General features: G+C 58.9%; 1 protein-coding gene across 1 annotated transcript in view; it reads left to right on the forward strand.

Moving 5' to 3' along the window:
• LOC123773279 (uncharacterized) overlaps window positions 1–25,539 on the forward strand; it is a gene marked incomplete in the record, with an annotated part of 416,855 nt that overhangs the window by 33,143 nt on the left and 358,173 nt on the right. Inside the window, 1 exon segment of the mRNA XM_069317846.1 lies at window positions 17,814–19,315. Coding sequence (XP_069173947.1) covers window positions 17,814–19,315 — 1,502 coding nt within the window.

Raw genomic sequence — 25,539 nt, forward strand, 5'->3', positions numbered from 1 at the left:
CCAGGGCTGTGTGTGTGGGGGGGCCCTGGTCCTGCTCCAGGGCTGTGTGTGTGGGGGGCCCTGGTCCTGCTCCAGGGCTGTGTGTGGGGGCCCTGGTCCTGCTCCAGGGCTGTGTGGGGGGGCCCTGGTCCTGCTCCAGGGCTGTGTGTGGGGGCCCCTGGTCCTGCTCCAGGGCTGTGTGTGGGGGGGGCCCCTGGTCCCTGCTCCAGGGCTTGTGTGTGTGGGGGCACCTGGTCCTGCTCCAGGGCTGTGTGTGTGGGGGCCTGGTCCTGCTCCAGGGCTGTGGTGGGGGGCCCTGGTCCTGCTCCAGGGCTGTGTGTGTGGGGCCCTGGTCCTGCTCCAGGGCTGTGGTGTGGGTGGGGGGCCCTGGTCCTGCTCCAGGGCTGTGTGTGGGGGGCCCTGGTCCTGCTCCAGGGCTGTGTGTGGGGGCCCTGGTCCTGCTCCAGGGCTGTGTGTGGGGGCCCTGGTCCTGCTCCAGGGCTGTGTGTGTGTGGGGGGGCCCTGGTCCTGCTCCAGGGCTGTGGTGTGGGGGCCCTGGTCCTGCTCCAGGGCTGTGTGGGGGGCCCTGGTCCTGCTCCAGGGCTGTGTTGTGTGGGGGCCCTGGTCCTGCTCCAGGGCTGTGTGTGGGGGGCCCTGGTCCTGCTCCAGGGCTGTGTGTGGGGGCCCTGGTCCTGCTCCAGGGCTGTGTGTGGGGGGCCCTGGTCCTGCCTCCAGGGCTGTGTGTGTGTGTGGGGGCCCTGGTCCTGCTCCAGGGCTGTGTGTGTGGGGGGGGGCCCTGGTCCTGCTCCAGGGCTGTGTGTGGGGGGCCCTGGTCCTGCTCCAGGGCTGTGTGTGTGGGGGGCCCTGGTCCTGCTCCAGGGCTGTGTGTGTGGGGGCCCTGGTCCTGCTCCAGGGCTGTGTGTGTGGGGGGGGCCCTGGTCCTGCTCCAGGGCTGTGTGTGTGGGGGCCCTGGTCCTGCTCCAGGGCTGTGTGTGGGGGGGGCCCTGGTCCTGCTCCAGGGCTGTGTGTGTGGGGGGCCCTGGTCCTGCTCCAGGGCTGTGTGTGTGTGTGGGGGCCCTGGTCCTGCTCCAGGGCTGTGTGTGGGGGGCCCTGGTCCTGCTCCAGGGCTGTGTGTGTGTGTGGGTGCCCTTGGTCCTGCTCCAGGGCTGTGTGTGTGTGTGGGCCCTGGTCCTGCTCCAGGGCTGTGTGTGTGTGGGCCCTGGTCCTGCTCCAGGGCTGTGTGTGGGGGCCCTGGTCCTGCTCCAGGGCTGTGTGTGTGGGGGGGGCCCTGGTCCTGCTCCAGGGCTGTGTGTGTGTGGGGGGGCCCTGGTCCTGCTCCAGGGCTGTGTGTGTGTGTGGGGGCCCTGGTCCTGCTCCAGGGCTGTGTGTGGGTGCCCTGGTCCTGCTCCAGGGCTGTGTGTGGGGGCCCTGGTCCTGCTCCAGGGCTGTGTGTGTGTGTGGGGGGGCCCTGGTCCTGCTCCAGGGCTGTGTGTGTGTGTGGGGGCCCCTGGTCCTGCTCCAGGGCTGTGTGTGGGGGGCCCTGGTCCTGCTCCAGGGCTGTGTGTGGGGGCCCTGGTCCTGCTCCAGGGCTGTGTGTGGGGGGCCCTGGTCCTGCTCCAGGGCTGTGTGTGGGCCCCTGGTCCTGCTCCAGGGCTGTGTGGGGGGGCCCTGGTCCTGCTCCAGGGCTGTGTGTGTGTGTGGGGGCCCTGGTCCTGCTCCAGGGCTGTGTGTGTGTGTGGGCCCTGGTCCTGCTCCAGGGCTGTGTGTGTGTGTGGGGGCCCTGGTCCTGCTCCAGGGCTGTGTGTGTGTGTGGGCCCTGGTCCTGCTCCAGGGCTGTGTGTGTGGGGGGGGCCCTGGTCCTGCTCCAGGGCTGTGTGTGTGTGGGGGGGCCCTGGTCCTGCTCCAGGGCTGTGTGTGTGGGGGGGGGCCCTGGTCCTGCTCCAGGGCTGTGTGTGGGGCCCCTGGTCCTGCTCCAGGGCTGTGTGTGGGGGGGCCCTGGTCCTGCTCCAGGGCTGTGTGTGGGGGCCCTGGTCCTGCTCCAGGGCTGTGTGTGTGGGGGCCCTGGTCCTGCTCCAGGGCTGTGTGTGTGTGGGCCCTGGTCCTGCTCCAGGGCTGTGTGTGTGTGTGGGCCCTGGTCCTGCTCCAGGGCTGTGTGTGGGGGCCCCTGGTCCTGCTCCAGGGCTGTGTGTGGGGGGCCCTGGTCCTGCTCCAGGGCTGTGTGGGGGGGCCCTGGTCCTGCTCCAGGGCTGTGTGTGGGGGCCCTGGTCCTGCTCCAGGGCTGTGTGTGTGGGGCCCTGGTCCTGCTCCAGGGCTGTGTGTGGGGGCCCTGGTCCTGCTCCAGGGCTGTGTGTGGGGGCCCTGGTCCTGCTCCAGGGCTGTGTGGGGGCCCCTGGTCCTGCTCCAGGGCTGTGTGTGGTGCCCCTGGTCCCGCTCCAGGGCTGTGTGGGGGGCCCCTGGTCCCGCTCCAGGGCTGTGTGGTGCCCCTGGTCCTACTCCAGGGCTGTGTGTGGGGGCCCTGGTCCTGCTCCAGGGCTGTGTGTGGGGGCCCTGGTCCTGCTCCAGGGCTGTGTGTGTGTGGGCCCTGGTCCTGCTCCAGGGCTGTGTGTGTGTGTGGGCCCTGGTCCTGCTCCAGGGCTGTGTGTGGGGGCCCCTGGTCCTGCTCCAGGGCTGTGTGTGGGGGGCCCTGGTCCTGCTCCAGGGCTGTGTGGGGGGGCCCTGGTCCTGCTCCAGGGCTGTGTGTGGGGGCCCTGGTCCTGCTCCAGGGCTGTGTGTGTGGGGCCCTGGTCCTGCTCCAGGGCTGTGTGTGGGGGCCCTGGTCCTGCTCCAGGGCTGTGTGTGGGGGCCCTGGTCCTGCTCCAGGGCTGTGTGGGGGCCCCTGGTCCTGCTCCAGGGCTGTGTGTGGTGCCCCTGGTCCCGCTCCAGGGCTGTGTGGGGGGCCCCTGGTCCCGCTCCAGGGCTGTGTGGTGCCCCTGGTCCTACTCCAGGGCTGTGTGTGGGGGCCCTGGTCCTGCTCCAGGGCTGTGTGTGGGGGCCCTGGTCCTGCTCCAGGGCTGAGTGGGGCCCTTGGTCCCGCTCCAGGGCTGTGTGGGGGGCCCCTGGTCCCGCTCCAGGGCTGTGTGGTGCCCCTGGTCCTACTCCAGGGCTGTGTGGGGGGTTGTAGGGGAAAAATTGAGTTGTATCCCGTTTACGTAGAGCTAAGAGTGGTCGAGAGCGCTCTTATCGCGAGGCGGTCTACTCGGGAAGATTTTCATACCTAAATGCCTACCTGAATACCAACGTAGCCGCTACGAAGATGCTAAGACAAACGTTCCTACGTGCGTAACTGCTTCGTGGATCTGGCACCAGTTACAGAGTCCCTCGTGCAGCCTGTCCATTCCAGTTATGTGCCACTAATCACAAACGGTAGAAAATGTTGTATTAAAAGGCTCAAACTGAACCTATCTAATCTGACGACCTAAGCATAGAAAACGTGATTGTGGTCTGCTGTGATGTATAATATTCTTTATTTATCCGTTGGGGATTTTGACATCAAAATTTTGGCACCCTCTGGTGCCCCTTGTGCCCGGCGGGTCCCTCTGGTGCCCCTTGTGCCCGGCGGGTCCCTCTGGTGCCCCTTGTGCCCGGCGGGTCCCTCTGGTGCCCCTTGTGCCCGGCGGGTCCTTCTGGTGCCCCTTGTGGCCGGCGGGTCCCTCTGGTGCCCTGGTGCTCCTTGAGGCCGGCGGGTCCCTCTGGTGCCCCTTGTGCCCGGCGGGTCCCTCTGGTGCCCCTTGTGGCCGGCGGGTCCCTCTGGTGCCCCTTGTGCCCGGCGGGTCCCTCTGGTGCCCCTTGTGCCCGGCGGGTCCCTCTGGTGCCCCTTGTGCCCGGCGGGTCCCTCTGGTGCCCCTTGTGCCCGGCGGGTCCCTCTGGTGCCCGGCGGGTCCCTCTGGTGCTCCTTGAGGCCGGCGGGTCCCTCTGGTGCCCCGTGTGGCCGGCGGGTCCCTCTGGTGCCCCTTGTGCCCGGCGGGTCCCTCTGGTGCCCCTTGTGGCCGGCGGGTCCCTCTGGTGCTCCTTGTGCCCGGCGGGTCCCTCTGGTGCCCCTTGTGGCCGGCGGGTCCCTCTGGTGCCCTGGTGCTCCTTGAGGCCGGCGGGTCCCTCTGGTGCCCCTTGTGCCCGGCGGGTCCCTCTGGTGCCCCTTGTGGCCGGCGGGTCCCTCTGGTGCCCCTTGTGGCCGGCGGGTCCCTCTGGTGCCCCTTGTGGCCGGCGGGTCCCTCTGGTGCCCCTTGTGGCCGGCGGGTCCCTCTGGTGCCCCTTGTGCCCGGCGGGTCCCTCTGGTGCCCCTTGTGCCCGGCGGGTCCCTCTGGTGCCCCTTGTGCCCGGCGGGTCCCTCTGGTGCCCCTTGTGCCCGGCGGGTCCCTCTGGTGCCCCTTGTGCTCGGCGGGTCCCTCTGGTGCCCCTTGTGCTCGGCGGGTCCCTCTGGTGCCCTGGTGCTCGGCGGGTCCCTCTGGTGCCCCTTGTGCTCGGCGGGTCCCTCTGGTGCCCTGGTGCTCCTTGTGGCCGGCGGGTCCCTCTGGTGCCCCTTGTGCCCGGCGGGTCCCTCTGGTGCCCCTTGTGCCCAGCGGGTCCCTCTGGTGCCCCTTGTGCCCGGCGGGTCCCTCTGGTGCCCCTTGTGCCCAGCGGGTCCCTCTGGTGCCCCTTGTGGCCGGCGGGTCCCTCTGGTGCCCCTTGTGCCCAGCGGGTCCCTCTGGTGCCCCTTGTGCCCTGCGGGTCCCTCTGGTGCCCCTTGTGCCCAGCGGGTCCCTCTGGTGCCCCTTGTGCCCAGCGGGTCCCTCTGGTGCCCCTTGTGGCCGGCGGGTCCCTCTGGTGCCCTGGTGCCCCTTGTGGCCGGCGGGTCCCTCTGGTGCCCCTTGTGCCCGGCGGGTCCCTCTGGTGCCCCTTGTGCCCGGCGGGTCCCTCTGGTGCCCCTTGTGCCCGGCGGGTCCCTCTGGTGCCCCTTGTGCCCGGCGGGTCCCTCTGGTGCCCCTTGTGGCCGGCGGGTCCCTCTGGTGCCCCTTGTGGCCGGCGGGTCCCTCTGGTGCCCCTTGTGGCCGGCGGGTCCCTCTGGTGCTCCTTGTGCCCGGCGGGTCCCTCTGGTGCCCCTTTTGCCCGGCGGGTCCCTCTGGTGCCCCTTGTGGCCGGCGGGTCCCTCTGGTGCCCCTTGTGGCCGGCGGGTCCCTCTGGTGCCCCTTGTGCCCGGCGGGTCCCTCTGGTGCCCCTTGTGGCCGGCGGGTCCCTCTGGTGCCCCGTGTGGCCGGCGGGTCCCTCTGGTGCCCCGTGTGGCCGGCGGGTCCCTCTGGTGCCCCGTGTGGCCGGCGGGTCCCTCTGGTGCCCCGTGTGGCCGGCGGGTCCCTCTGGTGCCCCTTGTGCCCGGCGGGTCCCTCTGGTGCCCCTTGTGCCCGGCGGGTCCCTCTGGTGCCCCTTGTGGCCGGCGGGTCCCTCTGGTGCCCTGGTGCCCCTTGTGGCCGGCGGGTCCCTCTGGTGCCCCTTGTGGCCGGCGGGTCCCTCTGGTGCCCCTTGTGCCCGGCGGGTCCCTCTGGTGCCCCTTGTGGCCGGCGGGTCCCTCTGGTGCCCCGTGTGGCCGGCGGGTCCCTCTGGTGCCCCGTGTGGCCGGCGGGTCCCTCTGGTGCCCCGTGTGCCCGGCGGGTCCCTCTGGTGCCCCTTGTGCCCGGCGGGTCCCTCTGGTGCCCCTTGTGCCCGGCGGGTCCCTCTGGTGCCCCTTGTGCCCAGCGGGTCCCTCTGGTGCCCCTTGTGGCCGGCGGGTCCCTCTGGTGCCCTGGTGCCCCTTGTGGCCGGCGGGTCCCTCTGGTGCCCCTTGTGCCCGGCGGGTCCCTCTGGTGCCCCTTGTGGCCGGCGGGTCCCTCTGGTGCCCCTTGTGGCCGGCGGGTCCCTCTGGTGCTCCTTGTGCCCGGCGGGTCCCTCTGGTGCCCCTTTTGCCCGGCGGGTCCCTCTGGTGCCCCTTGTGGCCGGCGGGTCCCTCTGGTGCCCCTTGTGGCCGGCGGGTCCCTCTGGTGCCCCTTGTGCCCGGCGGGTCCCTCTGGTGCCCCTTGTGGCCGGCGGGTCCCTCTGGTGCCCCGTGTGGCCGGCGGGTCCCTCTGGTGCCCCGTGTGGCCGGCGGGTCCCTCTGGTGCCCCTTGTGCCCGGCGGGTCCCTCTGGTGCCCCTTGTGGCCGGCGGGTCCCTCTGGTGCTCCTTGTGCCCGGCGGGTCCCTCTGGTGCTCCTTGTGCCCGGCGGGTCCCTCTGGTGCTCCTTGAGGCCGGCGGGTCCCTCTGGTGCCCCTTGTGGCCGGCGGGTCCCTCTGGTGCTCCTTGTGCCCGGCGGGTCCCTCTGGTGCCCCTTGTGCCCGGCGGGTCCCTCTGGTGCCCCTTGTGGCCGGCGGGTCCCTCTGGTGCCCCTTGTGCCCGGCGGGTCCCTCTGGTGCTCCTTGAGGCCGGCGGGTCCCTCTGGTGTTCCTTGTGCCCGGCGGGTCCCTCTGGTGTTCCTTGTGCCCGGCGGGTCCCTCTGGTGTTCCTTGTGCCCGGCGGGTCCCTCTGGTGCTCCTTGTGCCCGGCGGGTCCCTCTGGTGCTCCTTGTGCCCGGCGGGTCCCTCTGGTGCTCCTTGTGCCCGGCGGGTCCCTCTGGTGCTCCTTGTGCCCGGCGGGTCCCTCTGGTGCCCTGGTGCTCCTTGAGGCCGGCGGGTCCCTCTGGGGGTGCAACCTTGGGCCCGGCGGGTCCCTCTGGTGCTCCTTGGGCCCGGCGGGTCCCTCTGGGGGTGCAGCCTTGTGCACGGCGGGTCCCTCTGGTGCTCCTTGTGCCCGGCGGGTCCCTCTGGTGCCCCTTGTGCCCGGCGGGTCCCTCTGGTGCCCCTTGTGCCCGGCGGGTCCCTCTGGTGCCCCTTGTGCCCGGCGGGTCCCTCTGGTGCCCCTTGTGCCCGGCGGGTCCCTCTGGTGCCCCTTGTGCCCGGCGGGTCCCTCTGGTGCCCCTTGTGCCCGGCGGGTCCCTCTGGTGCCCCTTGTGCCCGGCGGGTCCCTCTGGGGGTGCCCGGCGGGTCCCTCTGGGGGTGCCCGGCGGGTCCCTCTGGGGGTGCTTTTTTATAGCAAAGAGGAAGGAGAGGCATAGGTGAAGGGAAGTATAGAAGTGGGAAATACAGTGAGAGGTATGAAAGCAGGCGGACTGTCCGCCTTGCTGACACGATGACGATGTGTGGGTGTTGGCAGCTAAGCTAAGCTGGCTCCCTCTTGTCAGGGAGCTGTGAGTGTGAGAGACGTTCTTCGCATGTGTTTTACCATATATGGAAGTCCATAGATGAATACTGTGTAGCATTCGTATATACACACTCCCTGATGCTTCCACACATGTTGTTCTGTTTAAGTTTATATATGTATACATATACATACATGCATACATATATAAATATACATACACCCACGTACTTACATACATACCCATATACATATGCAAATACATAACTGTACACATACATACTAAATTTTTCAATTATGGGGGGGAAGGATATCTGGTTAGTATATCATCTGGGAATTATGTACTGTGGGGCGGGGTTTTCATCTAGTGAATCGAGGCTCTTGGGCCACCAGCTGTGGGAGCGGGGCGTCTCATCTTGGGCCACCAGCTGTGGGAGCGGGGCGTCTCATCTTGGGCCACCAGCTGTGGGAGCGGGGCGTCTCATCTTGGGCCACCAGCTGTGGGAGCGGGGCGTCTCATCTTGGGCCACCAGCTGTGGGAGCGGGGCGTCTCATCTTGGGCCACCAGCTGTGGGAGCGGGGCGTCTCATCTTGGGCCACCAGCTGTGGGAGCGGGGCGTCTCATCTTGGGCCACCAGCTGTGGGAGCGGGGCGTCTCATCTTGGGCCACCAGCTGTGGGAGCGGGGCGTCTCATCTTGGGCCACCAGCTGTGGGAGCGGGGCGTCTCATCTTGGGCCACCAGCTGTGGGAGCGGGGCGTCTCATCTTGGAGCAATCTTTCTAACATTGGGTCCTCTAACATTTCGATGGTGTTCCACACCCTGATGGCTTGGTGCTGCAGTCTGATGTTTAGTGACTGTATGTTCAGGAGTTCGTGGAGCTCCTGGATTGTCTGATCATATGGTGGACGGTGTTTTGCTGCTCTCCTTAGCGCCTTATTTTGCACTGCTTGCAGTTTCTGCATGTTAGTTTTCTTTATGGTGTGTAGTGGTACTGGGGGATATTCTAGATGCTGCCGAACTAGAGCCTTGTATCTGGATAGAGGTAGATCTGAATGTTAGTACTGAGGCTTTGGAATCTCCTCAATTTTCCTAAGGCTGCTTTGGCTTTGTTTAGTCGGTCCCTTACATGAATTTGTATCGCTGTTCTATTTATCATCAGTCCCAGTATTCTGCCTACCTCCGCATATTGGATCGGATGATTGTCAAGGATGATGGGGTCCGGGTTTCTTTTCGCAATGTGTATTATCTGAAACTTTTGTTTGTTGGTGCTAATTTTCCATTGCTTCTCAAAGTTGTTTGAGTTCAATTGCTGCCTTGGTCTTGTCGGCTAGTAGCGGCTTTGGTGGTCCCGGTTGGCAAATTATTTGGGTGACATCGTCAGCGTATGTGATGTATTCTCCATGTTGGGGTTGGGGTAGGTCAGCTGTATATATGTTGAATAGAGTGGGGGAGAGGCAGCTTCCTTGTGGTACTCCACTTTTCAGTTCTATTACGTCACCCAAGTAGCTGCCGATATTAAGCCTAGCAGTTCTGTTGTCTAAAGCTGCGGAGAGTAGCAGTAAATCTCTCAGGAAGTCCTAGTTCAGATATCTTATATTTTAGGCCTGTGTGCCACAGTTTGTCGAAGGCTTTCGAAACGTCTCTAAGCACTATATTACACCGATCTTTTTTCGACACTGCGTTGGCTATATGCTGGTAGATCAGGGCTATAGCTGTATGGGCCCCTCTGCTATATGCTGGTAGATCAGGGCTATAGCTGTATGGGCCCTCTGCTATATGCTGGTAGATCAGGGCTATAGCTGTATGGGCCCTCTGCTATATGCTGGTAGATCAGGGCTATAGCTGTATGGGCCCCTCTGCTATATGCTGATAGATCAGGGCTATAGCTGTATGGGCCCCTCTGCTATATGCTGGTAGATCAGGGCTATAGCTGTATGGGCCCTCTGCTATATACTGGTAGATCAGGGCTATAGCTGTATGGGCCCTCTGCTATATACTGGTAGATCAGGGCTATAGCTGTATGGGCCCCTCTGCGGTTTCTAAACCCATGCTGCCTGGTGTTATACTTCCCTTCCTCTTCCATGTACTTCACAATTCTCTGATAATTTTTTCGAATATTTTACCTGGTACTTCGAGGAGGGAAATTGGCCTGTAGTTTTCAGTTTGGGTTGGGGGTTTACCTGGCTTGGGGATTAATCTTATTATGGCATTCTTGAAGTATATGGGGAAAAGTCCAGATGCAAGAGCTACATTTATTATACATGTGTATTGATGGAGTGCAATCACTGGTAGGTTGGATAATACCATCTTATTTATCTTGCTGTTGCCCGGCGCCTTGTTCTTGAAACCTATAATTGTTTTATGAACCTCTGCAATAGTTGTGTGTTTCATAAGGTGGCAGTCATCGCGTATGTTGTTAAGGTCTATTGTTTCAGTCGGGAGTAGTGCTGCCGCTCTGTTATCGACTTGAGTTGTAATTTCCCTTTCATTAATTGGGCAAAAAATAAAATTTTCTTCAGGGTTTATACTGAATATTTTTTAGCAGAACTTCCTGAATTCCTGTTCTTGTTCTCTCTCCTCATAGTTTATTTTCTGAGGCGTCTATGATGTAGGGTGTTTCCTCAGAAGAGTTTCCCATCAGGGTCTTTACTTTTTTCCAGAACTTTCCTGGGTTTCTGTAGTCGACTTGAATTTTGCTTGTTAGGTCATCCCATTGTTTGGTGTACTCTGTTTTGCATAGGTCTTGCAGCTCATCTTGAAGTTCCCTTTGTAGTCTTTTGCGCTCATCCGTCCACCCGTGTTGTGATATAAGTTGTAGGAGGTTGTTATATCTGGTTTGCAGTGTCCTGAGCGCCTCAGTGGCTGGGGGGTGTGGGAGCATTATATGGTGAGCTACGGGGATGTGATCATTCATGCATTTTTCTATGGTGCTAATCCATGTATTTAACTCAGCGTTTATGCATGATTTTTCCTTTCCATTAAAATCTGTGACACTGATTTCCTGTGCACTGGTTTTGAACGCTTCCCAGTCAGTTTTAGTGTATTGAAGTGTTGGTGGTGAGGGTTTCTGAATGGGGTTAGTTGATAGCGTCATTATTATTGGTAGGTGGTCGCTTCTGCTCACAGGGCCCCTTTCTATGTGGGTGTTTAGGAAGTGGTGGTTGTTTGACAGTATTATGTCTGGTTTACCACTGTGGCCTTGTCTAACGTAAGTTAGGAAGTCTGGGCCCAGGTGGGTTAGATTTCCGTTCCTTATCATATTGTGGATGGCTTCAGATCTCCCAGAATGTAGGCAGGTCTGTTCCTTCTGGTAAGTTTCATGATGTGGGCAAGGGGGAAGGTAAGGACGTCTTGGTGGTTGGTAGCATGTTCCTATGAAGATTATACCTTTCGTAGTTTGGAGTTCAATTGCCAGGAAGTTTTCTTGAAAGTTATCTAGAATTTTCTGAGGAATATTTCTCTTTACGACAATTGCCGCTCCATCGTTGACCTGGTAGATTTTGTAATTGAAGACCTTGATGTTCTCACCACTCTTTTTTTCCATGGGTATTAATGAGTATTATATCACGGTCTATTTGTCTGTACAGGTTGCTGAGTTCCAATGCTCTGTGCGGAGTCCAGCATAGAACATTGTCTTGAATTATTGTTAATGACTGGATGGCTATGTTGAATCTGATGGGTTTCTTCAACCTGGTGGATTGTTTGGGATCGGTCCATAACCATTGCGCATTGCGTTAAAGTCCTCGCCGCTTATCTGTTGAATGGTTATGGAGTTCTGGTTTTGGTGAAAAGTACTAGACATTATCCGGTCGCACACGTCACTCGTAGTGACATCGGGAGTGTTGTTGGAATTTTATATGCCGAGTTCTTATTTGGTCTCGGAGGGTCTTGAGGGTAACCATTTGGGTTGCTTTTCTCGAGAAAAATTGATTTTGTTTGGGACCTCTACTGAGGCTTGGGTGACTGGGTTTGAGTGTGCAACATTGCCTGTGAGTGTGCGGGAAATCTGGACAAGCCGTAGCGTGTCCCTGATCTTGTGTACTCTGTGGTACTTGTATGTTGTGTGTGTGTGTGTGTGTGGGCCCTCTCCGGAGGTCCTGAGTGGTAGTTGCTGGTGTTTCGTCTTCCTCTGGCTTGTTGGTGGTTGTTGGAGTCGTGGGTGCTGGCACTTGTTGGAGTCGTGGGTGCTGGCACTTGTTGGAGTCGTGGGTGCTGGCACTTGTTGGAGTCGTGGGTGCTGGCACTTGTTGGAGTCGTGGGTGCTGGCACTTGTTGGAGTCGTGGGTGCTGGCACTTGTTGGAGTCGTGGGTGCTGGCACTTGTTGGAGTCGTGGGTGCTGGCACTTGTTGGAGTCGTGGGTGCTGGCACTTGTTGGAGTCGTGGGTGCTGGCACTTGTTGGAGTCGTGGGTGCTGGCACTTGTTGGAGTCGTGGGTGCTGGCACTTGTTGGAGTCGTGGGTGCTGGCACTTGTTGGAGTCGTGGGTGCTGGCACTTGTTGGAGTCGTGGGTGCTGGCACTTGTTGGAGTCGTGGGTGCTGGCACTTGTTGGAGTCGTGGGTGCTGGCACTTGTTGGAGTCGTGGGTGCTGGCACTTGTTGGAGTCGTGGGTGCTGGCACTTGTTGGAGTCGTGGGTGCTGGCACTTGTTGGAGTCGTGGGTGCTGGCACTTGTTGGAGTCGTGGGTGCTGGCACTTGTTGGAGTCGTGGGTGCTGGCACTTGTTGGAGTCGTGGGTGCTGGCACTTGTTGGAGTCGTGGGTGCTGGCACTTGTTGGAGTCGTGGGTGCTGGCACTTGTTGGAGTCGTGGGTGCTGGCACTTGTTGGAGTCGTGGGTGCTGGCACTTGTTGGAGTCGTGGGTGCTGGCACTTGTTGGAGTCGTGGGTGCTGGCACTTGTTGGAGTCGTGGGTGCTGGCACTTGTTGGAGTCGTGGGTGCTGGCACTTGTTGGAGTCGTGGGTGCTGGCACTTGTTGGAGTCGTGGGTGCTGGCACTTGTTGGAGTCGTGGGTGCTGGCACTTGTTGGAGTCGTGGGTGCTGGCACTTGTTGGAGTCGTGGGTGCTGGCACTTGTTGGAGTCGTGGGTGCTGGCACTTGTTGGAGTCGTGGGTGCTGGCACTTGTTGGAGTCGTGGGTGCTGGCACTTGTTGGAGTCGTGGGTGCTGGCACTTGTTGGAGTCGTGGGTGCTGGCACTTGTTGGAGTCGTGGGTGCTGGCACTTGTTGGAGTCGTGGGTGCTGGCACTTGTTGGAGTCGTGGGTGCTGGCACTTGTTGGAGTCGTGGGTGCTGGCACTTGTTGGAGTCGTGGGTGCTGGCACTTGTTGGAGTCGTGGGTGCTGGCACTTGTTGGAGTCGTGGGTGCTGGCACTTGTTGGAGTCGTGGGTGCTGGCACTTGTTGGAGTCGTGGGTGCTGGCACTTGTTGGAGTCGTGGGTGCTGGCACTTGTTGGAGTCGTGGGTGCTGGCACTTGTTGGAGTCGTGGGTGCTGGCACTTGTTGGAGTCGTGGGTGCTGGCACTTGTTGGAGTCGTGGGTGCTGGCACTTGTTGGGAGTTAGTGACAGTTTGGGTAGTGCTGACTACATTGCTGTCCACCAGCTATGTAGTCAGCACTACTGCAATGTAGACCTATTAAAATTGTATAATTTTAGTGAAGGAGGGAGTGTCTGGGAATTCCATCAATGGGAGGTTATCTTGAGGTTATCTTGAGATGATTTCGGGGCTTTAGTGTCCCCGCGGCCCGGTCTTCGACCAGGCCTCCACCCCCAGGAAGCAGCCCGTGACAGCTGACTAACTCCCAGGTACCTATTTACTGCAAGGTAACAGGGGCATTCAGGGTGAAAGAAACTTTGCCCATTTGTTTGTGCCTCGTACGGGAATCGAACCCGCGCCACAGAATTAAGAGTCCTGCGCGCTATCCACCAGGCTACGAGGCCCCTCCTCTTGCTCTCTCTCTGGTCTCTTGGGAGACCATTCCTCTTGCATATTTCTTTAATTATGGATCCAAATGACCCTGGATTTGCTATGTTTTCTAAATGAGCAAAGATACTGCTCAGGATCTTTGTGGGTAGATCCCCATTTACCTGTGAGGTCATGTTTGCTGGAGTGTGTGGGGGGTGGTGTTTGCTGGATTATGTGAAACCTTGTTTGACCAAACATTAGTGGTAGTTATACCTGCATAGGTATTATTGGCCATTGTTGTCTTTTTGGCTGTGGCTTCGGCCCCCTTTTTTCTGTTAGGATGTCCTTCCTAGTGGGACATATTGATGCCAGTGTGCGGTGGGGGCTCCTCACAGTCGAGACATTTGGGGTTTGATTTATTCCTGCAGTCTCTGTGTGTCCCTGCCCGACACATTGTACCCGGCGGTTACAGAGTTTCACGACTAATTACATGAAGCCAGTGTCGCCTCTGGTTATCTTATCGTTATCAGTCGGATAATGTTTGACGGCGAGAGGTGTCCATAGCCTCGTGTTGATCTCCACGCGCTCAAAAGCATCAATGTCGTTCACACAATATGCTAACATCACAAATTAATGATTTTGCAACTTTTTTTAGGCATGTCGTTTCGTATAAATAATTTGCTTCAAGATTTGTTTGTGATATTTAGACGTTTATGGCAGTTATCTATTTATAAATGAAGTGAGGATTTTTCTTTAACGTATAGGTACTATTTCGATAATTAAAGAGATTAAGATATGGATTTTACTGTTAATACAATAAAACTTTTAATTGTATAGAAGTGTTGAGGCTACAAGATACTTTGTAGCCAGCCTGTACCGTGTTGTCTCCTGTACCGTGTTGCGTCTCCTGTACCGTGTTGTGTCTCCTGTACCGTGTTGTGTCTCCTGTACCGTGTTGTGTCTCCTGTACCGTGTTGTGTCTCCTGTACCGTGTTGTGTCTCCTGTACCGTGTTGTCTCCTGTACCGTGTTGTGTCGCCTGTACCGTGTTGTGTCGCCTGTACCGTGTTGTGTCGCCGGTACCGTGTTGTCTCTCCTGTACCGTGTTGTCTCCTGTACCGTGTTGCGTCTCCTGTACCGTGTTGTCTCCTGTACCGTGTTGTGTCGCCGGTACCGTGTTGTGTCGCCGGTACCGTGTTGTCTCCTGTACCGTGTTGTGTCTCCTGTACCGTGTTGTGTCTCCTGTACCGTGTTGTGTCTCCTGTACCGTGTTGTGTCTCCTGTACCGTGTTGTGTCTCCTGTACCGTGTTGCGTCTCCTGTACCGTGTTGCGTCTCCTGTACCGTGTTGTGTCGCCGGTACCGTGTTGTGTCGCCGGTACCGTGTTGTGTCTCCTGTACCGTGTTGTGTCTCCTGTACCGTGTTGTGTCTCCTGTACCGTGTTGTGTCTCCTGTACCGTGTTGTGTCTCCTGTACCGTGTTGTGTCTCCTGTACCGTGTTGTGTCTCCTGTACCGTGTTGTGTCTCCTGTACCGTGTTGTGTCTCCTGTACCGTGTTGTGTCTCCTGTACCGTGTTGTGTCTCCTGTACCGTGTTGTGTCTCCTGTACCGTGTTGTGTCTCCTGTACCGTGTTGTGTCTCCTGTACCGTGTTGTGTCTCCTGTACCGTGTTGTGTCTCCTGTACCGTGTTGTGTCTCCTGTACCGTGTTGTGTCTCCTGTACCGTGTTGTGTCTCCTGTACCGTGTTGTGTCTCCTGTACCGTGTTGTGTCTCCTGTACCGTGTTGTGTCTCCCGTACCGTGTTGTGTCTCCCGTACCGTGTTGTGTCTCCCGTACCGTGTTGTGTCTCCCGTACCGTGTTGTGTCTCCCGTACCGTGTTGTGTCTCCCGTACCGTGTTGTGTCTCCCGTACCGTGTTGTGTCTCCTGTACCGTGTTGTGTCTCCTGTACCGTGTTGTGTCTCCTGTACCGTGTTGTGTCTCCTGTACCGTGTTGTGTCTCCTGTACCGTGTTGTCTCTCCTGTACCGTGTTGTGTCTCCTGTACCGTGTTGTGTCTCCTGTACCGTGTTGTGTCTCCTGTACCGTGTTGTGTCTCCTGTACCGTGTTGTGTCTCCTGTACCGTGTTGTCTCTCCTGTACCGTGTTGGGGTGGAGAGGGCGGCGGGTGTTGGGGGGGGTGGAGAGGGGGGCGGAGAGGGGGGCGGGTGTTGGGGGGGTGGAGAGGGCGGCGGGTGTTGGGGGGGTGGAGAGGGGGGCGGGTGTTGGGGGGGGTGGAGAGAGCGGCGGCTGTTGGGGGGGGTGGAGAGAGCGGCGGCTGTTGGGGGGGGGTGGAGAGAGCGGCGGCTGTTGGGGGGGGTGGAGAGAGCGGCGGGTGTTTGGGGGGGGGGGTGGAGAGGGCGGCGGGTGTTGGGGGGGGGGGTGGAGAGGGCGGCGGGTATTGGGGGGGGGAGGGTGGAGAGGGCGGCGGGTATTGGGGGGGGGAGGGTGGAGAGGGCGGCGGGTATTGGGGGGGGGGAGAGGGCGGCGGGTATTGGGGGGGGGGTGGAGAGGGCGGCGGGTATTGGGGGGGGTGGAGAGGGCGGCGGGTATTGGGGGGGGGGGGTGGAGAGGGCGGCGGGTGTTGGGGGGGGGTTGGTGGAGAGGGCGGCGGGTGTTGGGGGGGGGTGGAGAGGGCGGCGGGTATTGGGGGGGGTGGAGAGGGCGGCGGGTATTGGGGGGGGGTGGAGAGGGCGGCGGGTATTGGGGGGGGTGGAGAGGGCGGCGGGTATTGGGGGGGGGGGTGGAGAGGGCGGCGGGTGTTGGTGGGGGGGGGTGCAGAGGGCGGCGGGTGTTGGTGGGGGGGGGGATGGAGAGGGCGGCGGGTGTTGGTGGGGGGGGGTGCAGAGGGCGGCGGGTGTTGGTGGGGGGGGGGATGGAGAGGGCGGCGGGTGTTGGTGGGGGGGGGTGCAGAGGGCGGCGGGTGTTGGTGGGGGGGGGGGATGGAGAGGGCGGCGGGTGTTGGTGGGGGGGGGGATGGAGAGGGCGGCGGGTATTGGGGGGGGTGGAGAGGGCGGCGGGTATTGGGGGGGGGGTGGAGAGGGCGGCGGGTATTGGGGGGGGGTGGAGAGGGCGGCGGGTATTGGGGGGGGGTGGAGAGGGCGGCGGGTGTTGGGGGGGGTGGAGAGTGCGGCGGGTGTTGGGGGGGGGGGTGGAGAGTGCGGCGGGTGTTGGGGGGGGGGGTGGAGAGTGCGGCGGGTTTTGGGGGGGGGTGGAGAGTGCGGCGGGTGTTGGGGGGGGTGGAGAGTGCGGCGGGTGTTGGGGGGGGGGGGTGGAGAGTGCGGCGGGTGTTGGGGGGGGGGTGGAGAGTGCGGCGGGTGTTGGGGGGGGGTGGAGAGTGCGGCGGGTGTTGGGGGGGGTGGAGAGTGCGGCGGGTGTTGGGGGGGGGGGGGTGGAGAGTGCGGCGGGTGTTGGGGGGGGGGTGGAGAGTGCGGCGGGTGTTGGGGGGGGGTGGAGAGGGCGGCGGGTGTTGGGGGGGGGTGGAGAGGGGGGCGGGTGTTGGGGGGGGGGTGGAGAGTGCGGCGGGTGTTGGGGGGGGGTGGAGAGTGCGGCGGGTGTTGGGGGGGGGGTGGAGAGGGCGGCGGGTGTTGGGGGGGGGGGTGGAGAGGGCGGCGGGTATTGGGGGGGGTGGAGAGGGCGGCGGGTATTGGGGGGGGGGTGGAGAGGGCGGCGGGTGTTGGAGGGTGGAGAGGGGGGCGGCGGGTGTGACACAGTCATCATAATTCATCACGTCACCAAGAAATATATTGTTTCCTAGAAATCCATCGACATATTGATTACCTCCTCATGCAGACGATTAATAGATCGCGTCTGCTTGTTCTGTGAGCCTTGTTCTGTGAGCCTTGTTCTGTGAGCCTTGTTCTCGGAGCCTTGTTCTGTGAGCCTTGTTCTGTGAGCCTTGTTCTGTGAGCCTTGTTCTGTGAGCCTTGTTCTGTGAGCCTTGTTCTCGGAGCCTTGTTCTCGGAGCCTTGTTCTGTGAGCCTTGTTCTGTGAGCCTTGTTCTCGGAGCCTTGTTCTGTGAGCCTTGTTCTGTGAGCCTTGTTCTCGGAGCCTTGTTCTCGGAGCCTTGTTCTGTGAGCCTTGTTCTCGGAGCCTTGTTCTCGGAGCCTTGTTCTGTGAGCCTTGTTCTGTGAGCCTTGTTCTCGGAGCCTTGTTCTCGGAGCCTTGTTCTGTGAGCCTTGTTCTCGGAGCCTTGTTCTGTGAGCCTTGTTCTGCTAATCACCTAGTACTGTATTATCTAACAATGACACTTCCCTCAATATACTTGACCACCACCCACCTTGAGTACTCCTGCTATGAGTAGACATTATCTATATTTTAATGGCTTGTATCTGCCCACATGTTAACTATTATATGACCACAAGTATTAAGTGCTTACTCTAGTTTAAAATTTACTGATATAAAATTACTGCAAATACTCCATATACTAATATCATGTAGTGTGTTAGCTTCAAGATCTGGCGAAATGCCGTGTGAAGTGCTTTTCCAGACTGTACCATTTACATAATTTTATTTACAAAAATACATTGTTTTATATACTTCTAGAAATTTAATTGTGTATTGAAGTCATTAGTTAAAACTCACACAGTGAATTAGCGTTGTATATTATGCACCATTAATTTTGGCTAGGTGTCAGTTCTATGTGAGGAAGAAATATTTCATTTGGCAGTAAGTTAGATTTTAATGTTGTTCCCGCCACAGCAACACGAGTGTGGCAGCGCTCTCCCGCCGCCCCAACCAAGATGTCTGCCCGCCCACGGAGACCAGCGAGGTGGGGGACACCCCCGACACTCCTCCGGGCGTCTCCAGCATCAATCCCTCAGTCCCTAGGCGACCTGTCGTCCCCCGGGCCACAACCAGCACTCGGGGGGCGCTCTCTCTCAGGCGCGGGCCGGCACTCAGAAGCACCACTCGGTCGAGACCCACGAAGGACGTCCATAGTAAATCTCTTATTATAAAACAGGACAGAGTTTCTTGTCGGAAAAGGTCTTCTAGTTTATCCGGGTCACCACAGGGAAGCTGCAACAGGCTGCCAGGACCCCGCCGCCCTGACCGTACCTTCAGACACCAGATACCAGCTGGTATGGTCAGTACGCCAAAGCTAGGCACTCCACCGCGTGCTTCAGTTCTCACCAGGACAAGTGCTACTCCGTCCACGAGTACTCCACTGAGTGGAAGTTCAATCGCCACTAGGAGAAGGATCTCAGGAAGTAATGGCAGTACAAAGAACAGTCCAAGCAGTAAGAAGTTTTCTAGTAGAGCCGATGATCGCAAACAGCGCAGTGTGATAGACAAGATATCAAGCCCGGCATGCAAGACGGAGATAAGACGGTTGGTCACCACATCTACCTCATCCTCTGTCTCCAAACCTAGTGGCGGCGCTTCTAGTCTCAACATCAAACGTTCACCCACCAAAAGGAACCAGTCAGTATCGTTGAAGTGTCCAGTATCGCACACGTGGACGAGCAATCAACCCCTAGATAGGAGTCTTACTGCAAGTATTCACAGAAAAAGAGTAGCCTTCAAGAATCGTCATATGGGCAACACCGGTCAGCTATCAGAAGGACGTGGCACCAGTAAATTTGGGTCCTCGCGGGAACTTGGTGCCATCAGCAGAAAAAATAGTGTCGATAATACCGCTCCACGAGACATTGGCATGATGGAAGAACACACACTAAAAACCCGACCGTCGCAAGGCAGGTCTCGAGGCTTAGGCTCTGTGGGAACACCTTCGAGACAACGGTCAACAGGAAGTAATGTATCAAGCAAGAAATCTAATGAAAAGTGTATTGAAAGCGCCAAGATGCACACCGTTCCCAAGAGCACCCTGAAGAGAGGTGACAGCAGGATCAGTCCTGATGATCACTACACCCCCGGCACCAACAGTCCTGGTGATCACTACACCCCCGGCAGCAACAGTCCTGGTGGTCACTACACCCCCGGCACCAACAGTCCTGGTGGTCACTACACCCCCGGCAGCAACAGTCCTGGTGGTCACTACACCCCCGGCAGCAACAGTCCTGGTGGTCACTACACCCCCGGCAGCAACAGTCCTGGTGGTCACTACACCCCCGGCAGCAACAGTCCTGGTGATCACTACACCCCCGGCAGCAACAGTCCTGGTGGTCACTACACCCCCGGCAGCAACAGTCCTGGTGATCACTACACCCCCGGCACCAACAGGAGGAGCACCAGTCACACGGGTAACAAAGCGGGCACTAGTACCAGTGTGTCGTGTACGCTTGCATGGTGTTCCTTGCTCTCTTGTGTACTTTCGCAGCGTAGTTTATCGGCGTCTTGTACAGATTTGAGGTGCCGGCTTTCATAGTGTATATTTAAGACCGTAATTATCTACCAGACCGCAGTGCATGAGTCCTGCTGGAGTCATGCGAGCTGCCAGTCATCCCAGGCTGAGCTGATGTTCGACCACGACATCAGCGTAAAAGTGTCCATTGTGGGACGACAGTCAGAACATTGAGCATGCATTAGAACAATCATAACATGCTACGCAAGTTGGATTTGCGTGATGTACAATTTCGATCAGAAGTCCTTTCCTACAGCTTACGATAGCTGTGCATGCTACTGTGTTCTAGCGTTGTGAGGCGCTTTGGAACGTGGTCTGGTCTATGCTTAGGATACGCCATATTTACACCTGTAATATCTCACAGCTCTACATCGTTGATAGTGGTTATCTTCTGGTTTAAGGTTCACCTTCAGGAAGTTGTTCACGGGATAGTTTCTTCTCCATCCTTATTATTTAAAAAGTTGGTGTCGAGTTGGTGTGTGAGGCGAGAGAAGGGACCCATTATGCGGTGCTCTTCATGGTGTGTTATTGAGCGTCCACCTGTGGGATGACCTAGACTCCCTGCTGCTTCACCCCCCCTGCCTGGCTGCTCCTTCACCCCCCCTGCCTGGCTGCTGCTTCATCCCCTGCCTGGCTGCTGCTTCATCCCCTGCCTGGCTGCTGCTTCACCCCCTGCCTGGCTGCTGCTTCATCCCCTGCCTGGCTGCTGCTTCATCCCCTGCCTGGCTGCTGCTTCATCCCCTGCCTGGCTGCTGCTTCATCCCCTGCCTGGCTGCTGCTTCATCCCCCTGCCTGGCTGCTCCTTCATCCCCCTGCCTGGCTGCTGCTTCATCCCCTGCCTGGCTGCTGCTTCATCCCCTGCCTGGCTGCTCCTTCATCCCCTGCCTGGCTGCTCCTTCACCCCCCTGCCTGGCTGCTCCTTCACCCCCCTGCCTGGCTGCTCCTTCACCCCCCCTGCCTGGCTGCTCCTTCACCCCCCCTGCCTGGCTGCTCCTTCACCCCCCTGCCTGGCTGCTCCTTCACCCCCTGCCTGGCTGCTCCTTCATCCCCCTGCCTGGCTGCTCCTTCATCCCCCTGCCTGGCTGCTCCTTCATCCCCTGCCTGGCTGCTCCTTCATCCCCCTGCCTGGCTGCTCCTTCATCCCCCTGCTTGGCTGCTCCTTCATCCCCCTGCTTGGCTGCTGCTTCATCCCCCTGCTTGGCTGCTGCTTCACCCCCCTGCCTGGCTGCTGCTTCACCCCCTGCCTGGCTGCTCCTTCACCCCCTGCCTGGCTGCTCCTTCACCCCCTGCCTGGCTGGTCCTTCACCCCCCTGCCTGGCTGCTGCTTCATCCCCTGCCTGGCTGCTGCTTCATCCCCTGCCTGGCTGCTCCTTCATCCCCCTGCCTGGCTGCTCCTTCATCCCCCTGCCTGGCTGCTGCTTCATCCCCTGCCTGGCTGCTGCTTCACCCCCTGCCTGGCTGCTGCTTCACCCCCTGCCTGGCTGCTGCTTCACCCCCTGCCTGGTTGCTGCTTCACCCCCCTGCCTGGCTGCTCCTTCACCCCCCTGCCTGGCTGCTCCTTCACCCCCCTGCCTGGCTGCTGCTTCACCCCCCTGCCTGGCTGCTGCTTCACCCCCTGCCTGGCTGCTCCTTCACCCCCCTGCCTGGCTGCTCCTTCACCCCCCTGCCTGGCTGCTCCTTCACCCCCCTGCCTGGCTGCTCCTTCACCCCCCTGCCTGGCTGCTCCTTCACCCCCCTGCCTGGCTGCTCCTTCACCCCCCTGCCTGGCTGCTCCTTCACCCCCCTGCCTGGCTGCTCCTTCACCCCCCTGCCTGGCTGCTCCTTCACCCCCCTGCCTGGCTGCTCCTTCACCCCCCTGCCTGGCTGCTCCTTCACCCCCCTGCCTGGCTGCTCCTTCACCCCCCTGCCTGGCTGCTCCTTCACCCCCCTGCCTGGCTGCTCCTTCACCCCCCTGCCTGGCTGCTCCTTCACCCCCCTGCCTGGCTGCTCCTTCACCCCCCTGCCTGGCTGCTCCTTCACCCCCCTGCCTGGCTGCTCCTTCACCCCCCTGCCTGGCTGCTCCTTCACCCCCCTGCCTGGCTGCTCCTTCACCCCCCTGCCTGGCTGCTCCTTCACCCCCCTGCCTGGCTGCTCCTTCACCCCCCTGCCTGGCTGCTCCTTCACCCCCCTGCCTGGCTGCTCCTTCACCCCCCTGCCTGGCTGCTCCTTCACCCCCCTGCCTGGCTGCTCCTTCACCCCCCTGCCTGGCTGCTCCTTCACCCCCCTGCCTGGCTGCTCCTTCACCCCCCTGCCTGGCTGCTCCTTCACCCCCCTGCCTGGCTGCTCCTTCACCCCCCTGCCTGGCTGCTCCTTCACCCCCCTGCCTGGCTGCTCCTTCACCCCCCTGCCTGGCTGCTCCTTCACCCCCCTGCCTGGCTGCTCCTTCACCCCCCTGCCTGGCTGCTCCTTCACCCCCCTGCCTGGCTGCTCCTTCACCCCCCCTGCCTGGCTGCTCCTTCACCCCCCTGCCTGGCTGCTCCTTCACCCCCCTGCCTGGCTGCTCCTTCACCCCCCCTGCCTGGCTGCTCCTTCACCCCCCTGCCTGGCTGCTCCTTCACCCCCCTGCTTGGCTGCTCCTTCACCCCCCTGCCTGGCTGCTCCTTCACCCCCCTGCCTGGCTGCTCCTTCACCCCCCTGCCTGGCTGCTCCTTCACCCCCCCTGCCTGGCTGCTCCTTCACCCCCCTGCCTGGCTGCTCCTTCACCCCCCTGCCTGGCTGCTCCTTCACCCCCCTGCCTGGCTGCTGCTTCACCCCCCTGCCTGGCTGCTGCTTCACCCCCCTGCCTGGCTGCTGCTTCACCCCCCTGCCTGGCTGCTCCTTCACCCCCCTGCCTGGCTGCTCCTTCACCCCCCCGCCTGGCTGCTGCTTCACCCCCTGCCTGGCTGCTCCTTCACCCCCCTGCTTGGCTGCTCCTTCACCCCCCTGCCTGGCTGCTGCTTCACCCCCTGCCTGGCTGCTCCTTGCCGGCGTCGAAGGAGCGTTAACCTTACCCCTCCTAACTTCCTCCCCCTCACAGTAACACTGCTAATATTTAATAGGTGCAGTTTGCATGAAGGGTTTATCCTCCCGATGACTGAAGGAGTACAAATGTTGGGAGACGCGTTAATGATGAGAATTACGAGGTTTGGAGTTACGAGGTGTTCTTGTAGTGTAGATAGAGGGGCAGCGATTAGAGGCGTGTATCAGAGGGAGACTTGCCGCACTGTAGGGCGGGATGTAGTCTTAATGGCGTCAGCTGATGTATGGTGTTGCGGTCAGGCAGTTTTCTTCCTGTGTTTGGCTGTTGGTGGCGCCAGGTATAAATGTGGCCCAATTTGTTGGTGGACATGTCACTAGGCGTCCAACCCGTTCTCGCAAATTTAATAAGTCAATATTGACTTATTAGTTGCGTGCATAGGTGACATACTAAACATAATAGTTTCCCTTGAAAAGCTTCATAGAAAACACCGACCTTACCTAACCTACTTAGTATGTTAAAGTAAGCATCTTATAGCTTCGTAATTACAATTGTTACTTAACCTATTATAGGTATAGGTTAGGTAATAATTGTAATTACGAAGCAATACGATGCATAACATACATACTAAGTAGGTTAGGTAAGGTCGGTGTTTCTATGAAGCTTTTCAATGGAAACTATTATGTTAAGTGTCACCTATGCACATATTTATTAAGTCAATATTGACTTATTAAATTTGCGAGAACGGGTCGAGGCGTCCCTTTCTCTGTCACACTCACGTACTTTATATTCGGGTAGTTACTGTTCAGACAAGCTGCTGAACTTTGTCTCAAGCACAAGGTCATTAAGGCACGCCCAATAATACTTTGGCTCTTTTAATAAATTTACTTAATATAAGTATGTGTGTGTGTGTACTCACCTAGTTGTACTCGCCTAGTTGTGCTTGCGGGGGTTGAGCTCTGGCTCTTTGGTCCCGCCTCTCAACCGTCAATCAACTGGTGTACAGGTTCCTGAGCCTACTGGGCTCTATCATATCTACATTTGAAACTGTGTATGGAGTCAGCCTCCACCACATCACTTCCTAATGCATTCCATTTACTAACTACTCTGACACTGAAAAAGTTCTTTCTAATGTGTCTGTGGCTCATTTGGGTACTCAGCTTCCACCTGTGTCCCCTTGTTCGCGTCCCTCCAGTGTTGAATAGTTTATCCTTGTTTACCCGGTCGATTCCCCTGAGGATTTTGTAGGTTGTGATCATGTCCCCCCTTACTCTTATGTCTTCCAGTGTCGTAAGGTGCATTTCCCGCAGCCTTTCCTCGTAACTCATACCTCTTAGTTCTGGGACTAGTCTAGTAGCAAACCTTTGGACTTTTTCCAGCTTCGTCTTGTGCTTGACAAGGTACGGGCTCCATGCTGGGGCCGCACACTCCAGGATTGGTCTTACATATGTTGTGTACAAGATTCTGAATGATTCCTTACACAGGTTCCTGAACGCCGTTCTGATGTTAGCCAGCCTCGCATATGCCGCAGACGTTATTCTCTTTATGTGGGCTTCAGGAGACAGGTTTGGTGTGATATCAACTCCTAGATCTTTCTCTCTGTCTGTTTCATTAAGTACTTCATCTCCTATTCTGTATCCTGTGTCTGGCCTCCTGTTTCCACTGCCTAGTTTCATTACTTTGCATTTACTCGGGTTGAACTTCAACAGCCATTTGTTGGACCATTCACTCAGTCTATCTAGGTCATCTTGTAGCCTCCTACTATCATCCTCTGTTTCAATCGTCCTCATAATTTTTGCATCGTCGGCAAACATTGAGAGGAACGAATCTATACCCTCTGGGAGATCATTTACATATACCAGGAACAGTATAGGTCCAAGGACTGACCCCTGCGGGACTCCACTTGTAACGTCTCGCCAATCTGAGACCTCACCCCTCACACAGACTCGTTGTCTCCTGTTGCTTAGGTACTCCTCTATCCACCGGAGTACCTTCCCTCTCACTCCAGCCTGCGTCTCCAACTTTTGCACTAGCCTCTTGTGTGGCACTGTATCAAAGGCTTTCTGACAATCCAAAAATATGCAGTCTGCCCACCCTTCTCTTTCTTGCCTTATTTTTGTTGCCTGGTCGTAGAATTCAAGTAACCCTGTGAGGCAGGACCTGCCATACCTGAAACCATGTTGATGCTGTGTTACAAAGTTCCTTCGCTCCAGATGCTCCACTAGTTTTTTTCGCACAATCTTCCCCATCAGCTTGCATGGTATGCAGGTTAGGGACACAGGCCTGTAGTTCAGTGCCTCCTGTCTATCCCCTTTCTTGTATATCGGGACTACGTTAGCTGCTTTCCAAATATCTGGCAGTTCCCCCTGTTGTCAGTGATTTGTTATACACTATGCAGAGTGGTAGGCACAGTTCTCCTGCTCCTTCCTTTAGAACCTAAGGGGAGATTCCATCTATGCCTATTGCCTTTGTCACATCCAACTCTAGTAAACACTTTCTTACTTCCCCGCTCCCCCTCCCCGCTCAGCTCGTTGTCGCCGTGTGGGGGCTTAGTGGACGGCTGCCGGAGTGTGATGCTCCTTGGGACAGTCCTCTGTCCTTTTCTAGCCTTGTGCTCCTGCTGCCGTCCTCTCCAATTCTGCTGGGCATCTTTTTCTTTTCCTTCTGTTTCGTTTTTCTCCCCCCTCTTCTCCTATCTGCTTGCCGTTTCCTGCCGCCCTTTTGCTCGTTCTGGTTCTTCCCTTGGACTTCTTCTATTTTGACGCCCGGGTGCTTGAGGAGGCATACTCTTGCACCTGTAGAACTGTAGTACCCGACGTCGAGAGCAAGGGAAACCTTTTACTGTCAATCCCCCTTTCGTCACTGAACCCGATCTCGACGGACTGTCGGTTTCTTAAGGTGACGTTTGTGGGGCGTATACTCACGACGCACCCCCTAGGAGGCCCCGGCAAGATCGGCGATAGCTTCTTGTTGGGTGTCCTGCCTCTAATTGTGGCTCCATGGTGGGTGTGGGGGCACATTCGTGAATGAATTCTTTTTTCGTCATGATGATAACCCCTGTTTCGGCTGCTTCTGGTGTACCTTCTCAGGCTCGTGGGGTGGGCGACCAAGCCCCCGAGTCGGTCCGT

Source organism: Procambarus clarkii, chromosome 89, assembly GCF_040958095.1.
Source record: "Procambarus clarkii isolate CNS0578487 chromosome 89, FALCON_Pclarkii_2.0, whole genome shotgun sequence".
Classification (NCBI taxonomy): domain Eukaryota; kingdom Metazoa; phylum Arthropoda; class Malacostraca; order Decapoda; family Cambaridae; genus Procambarus; species Procambarus clarkii.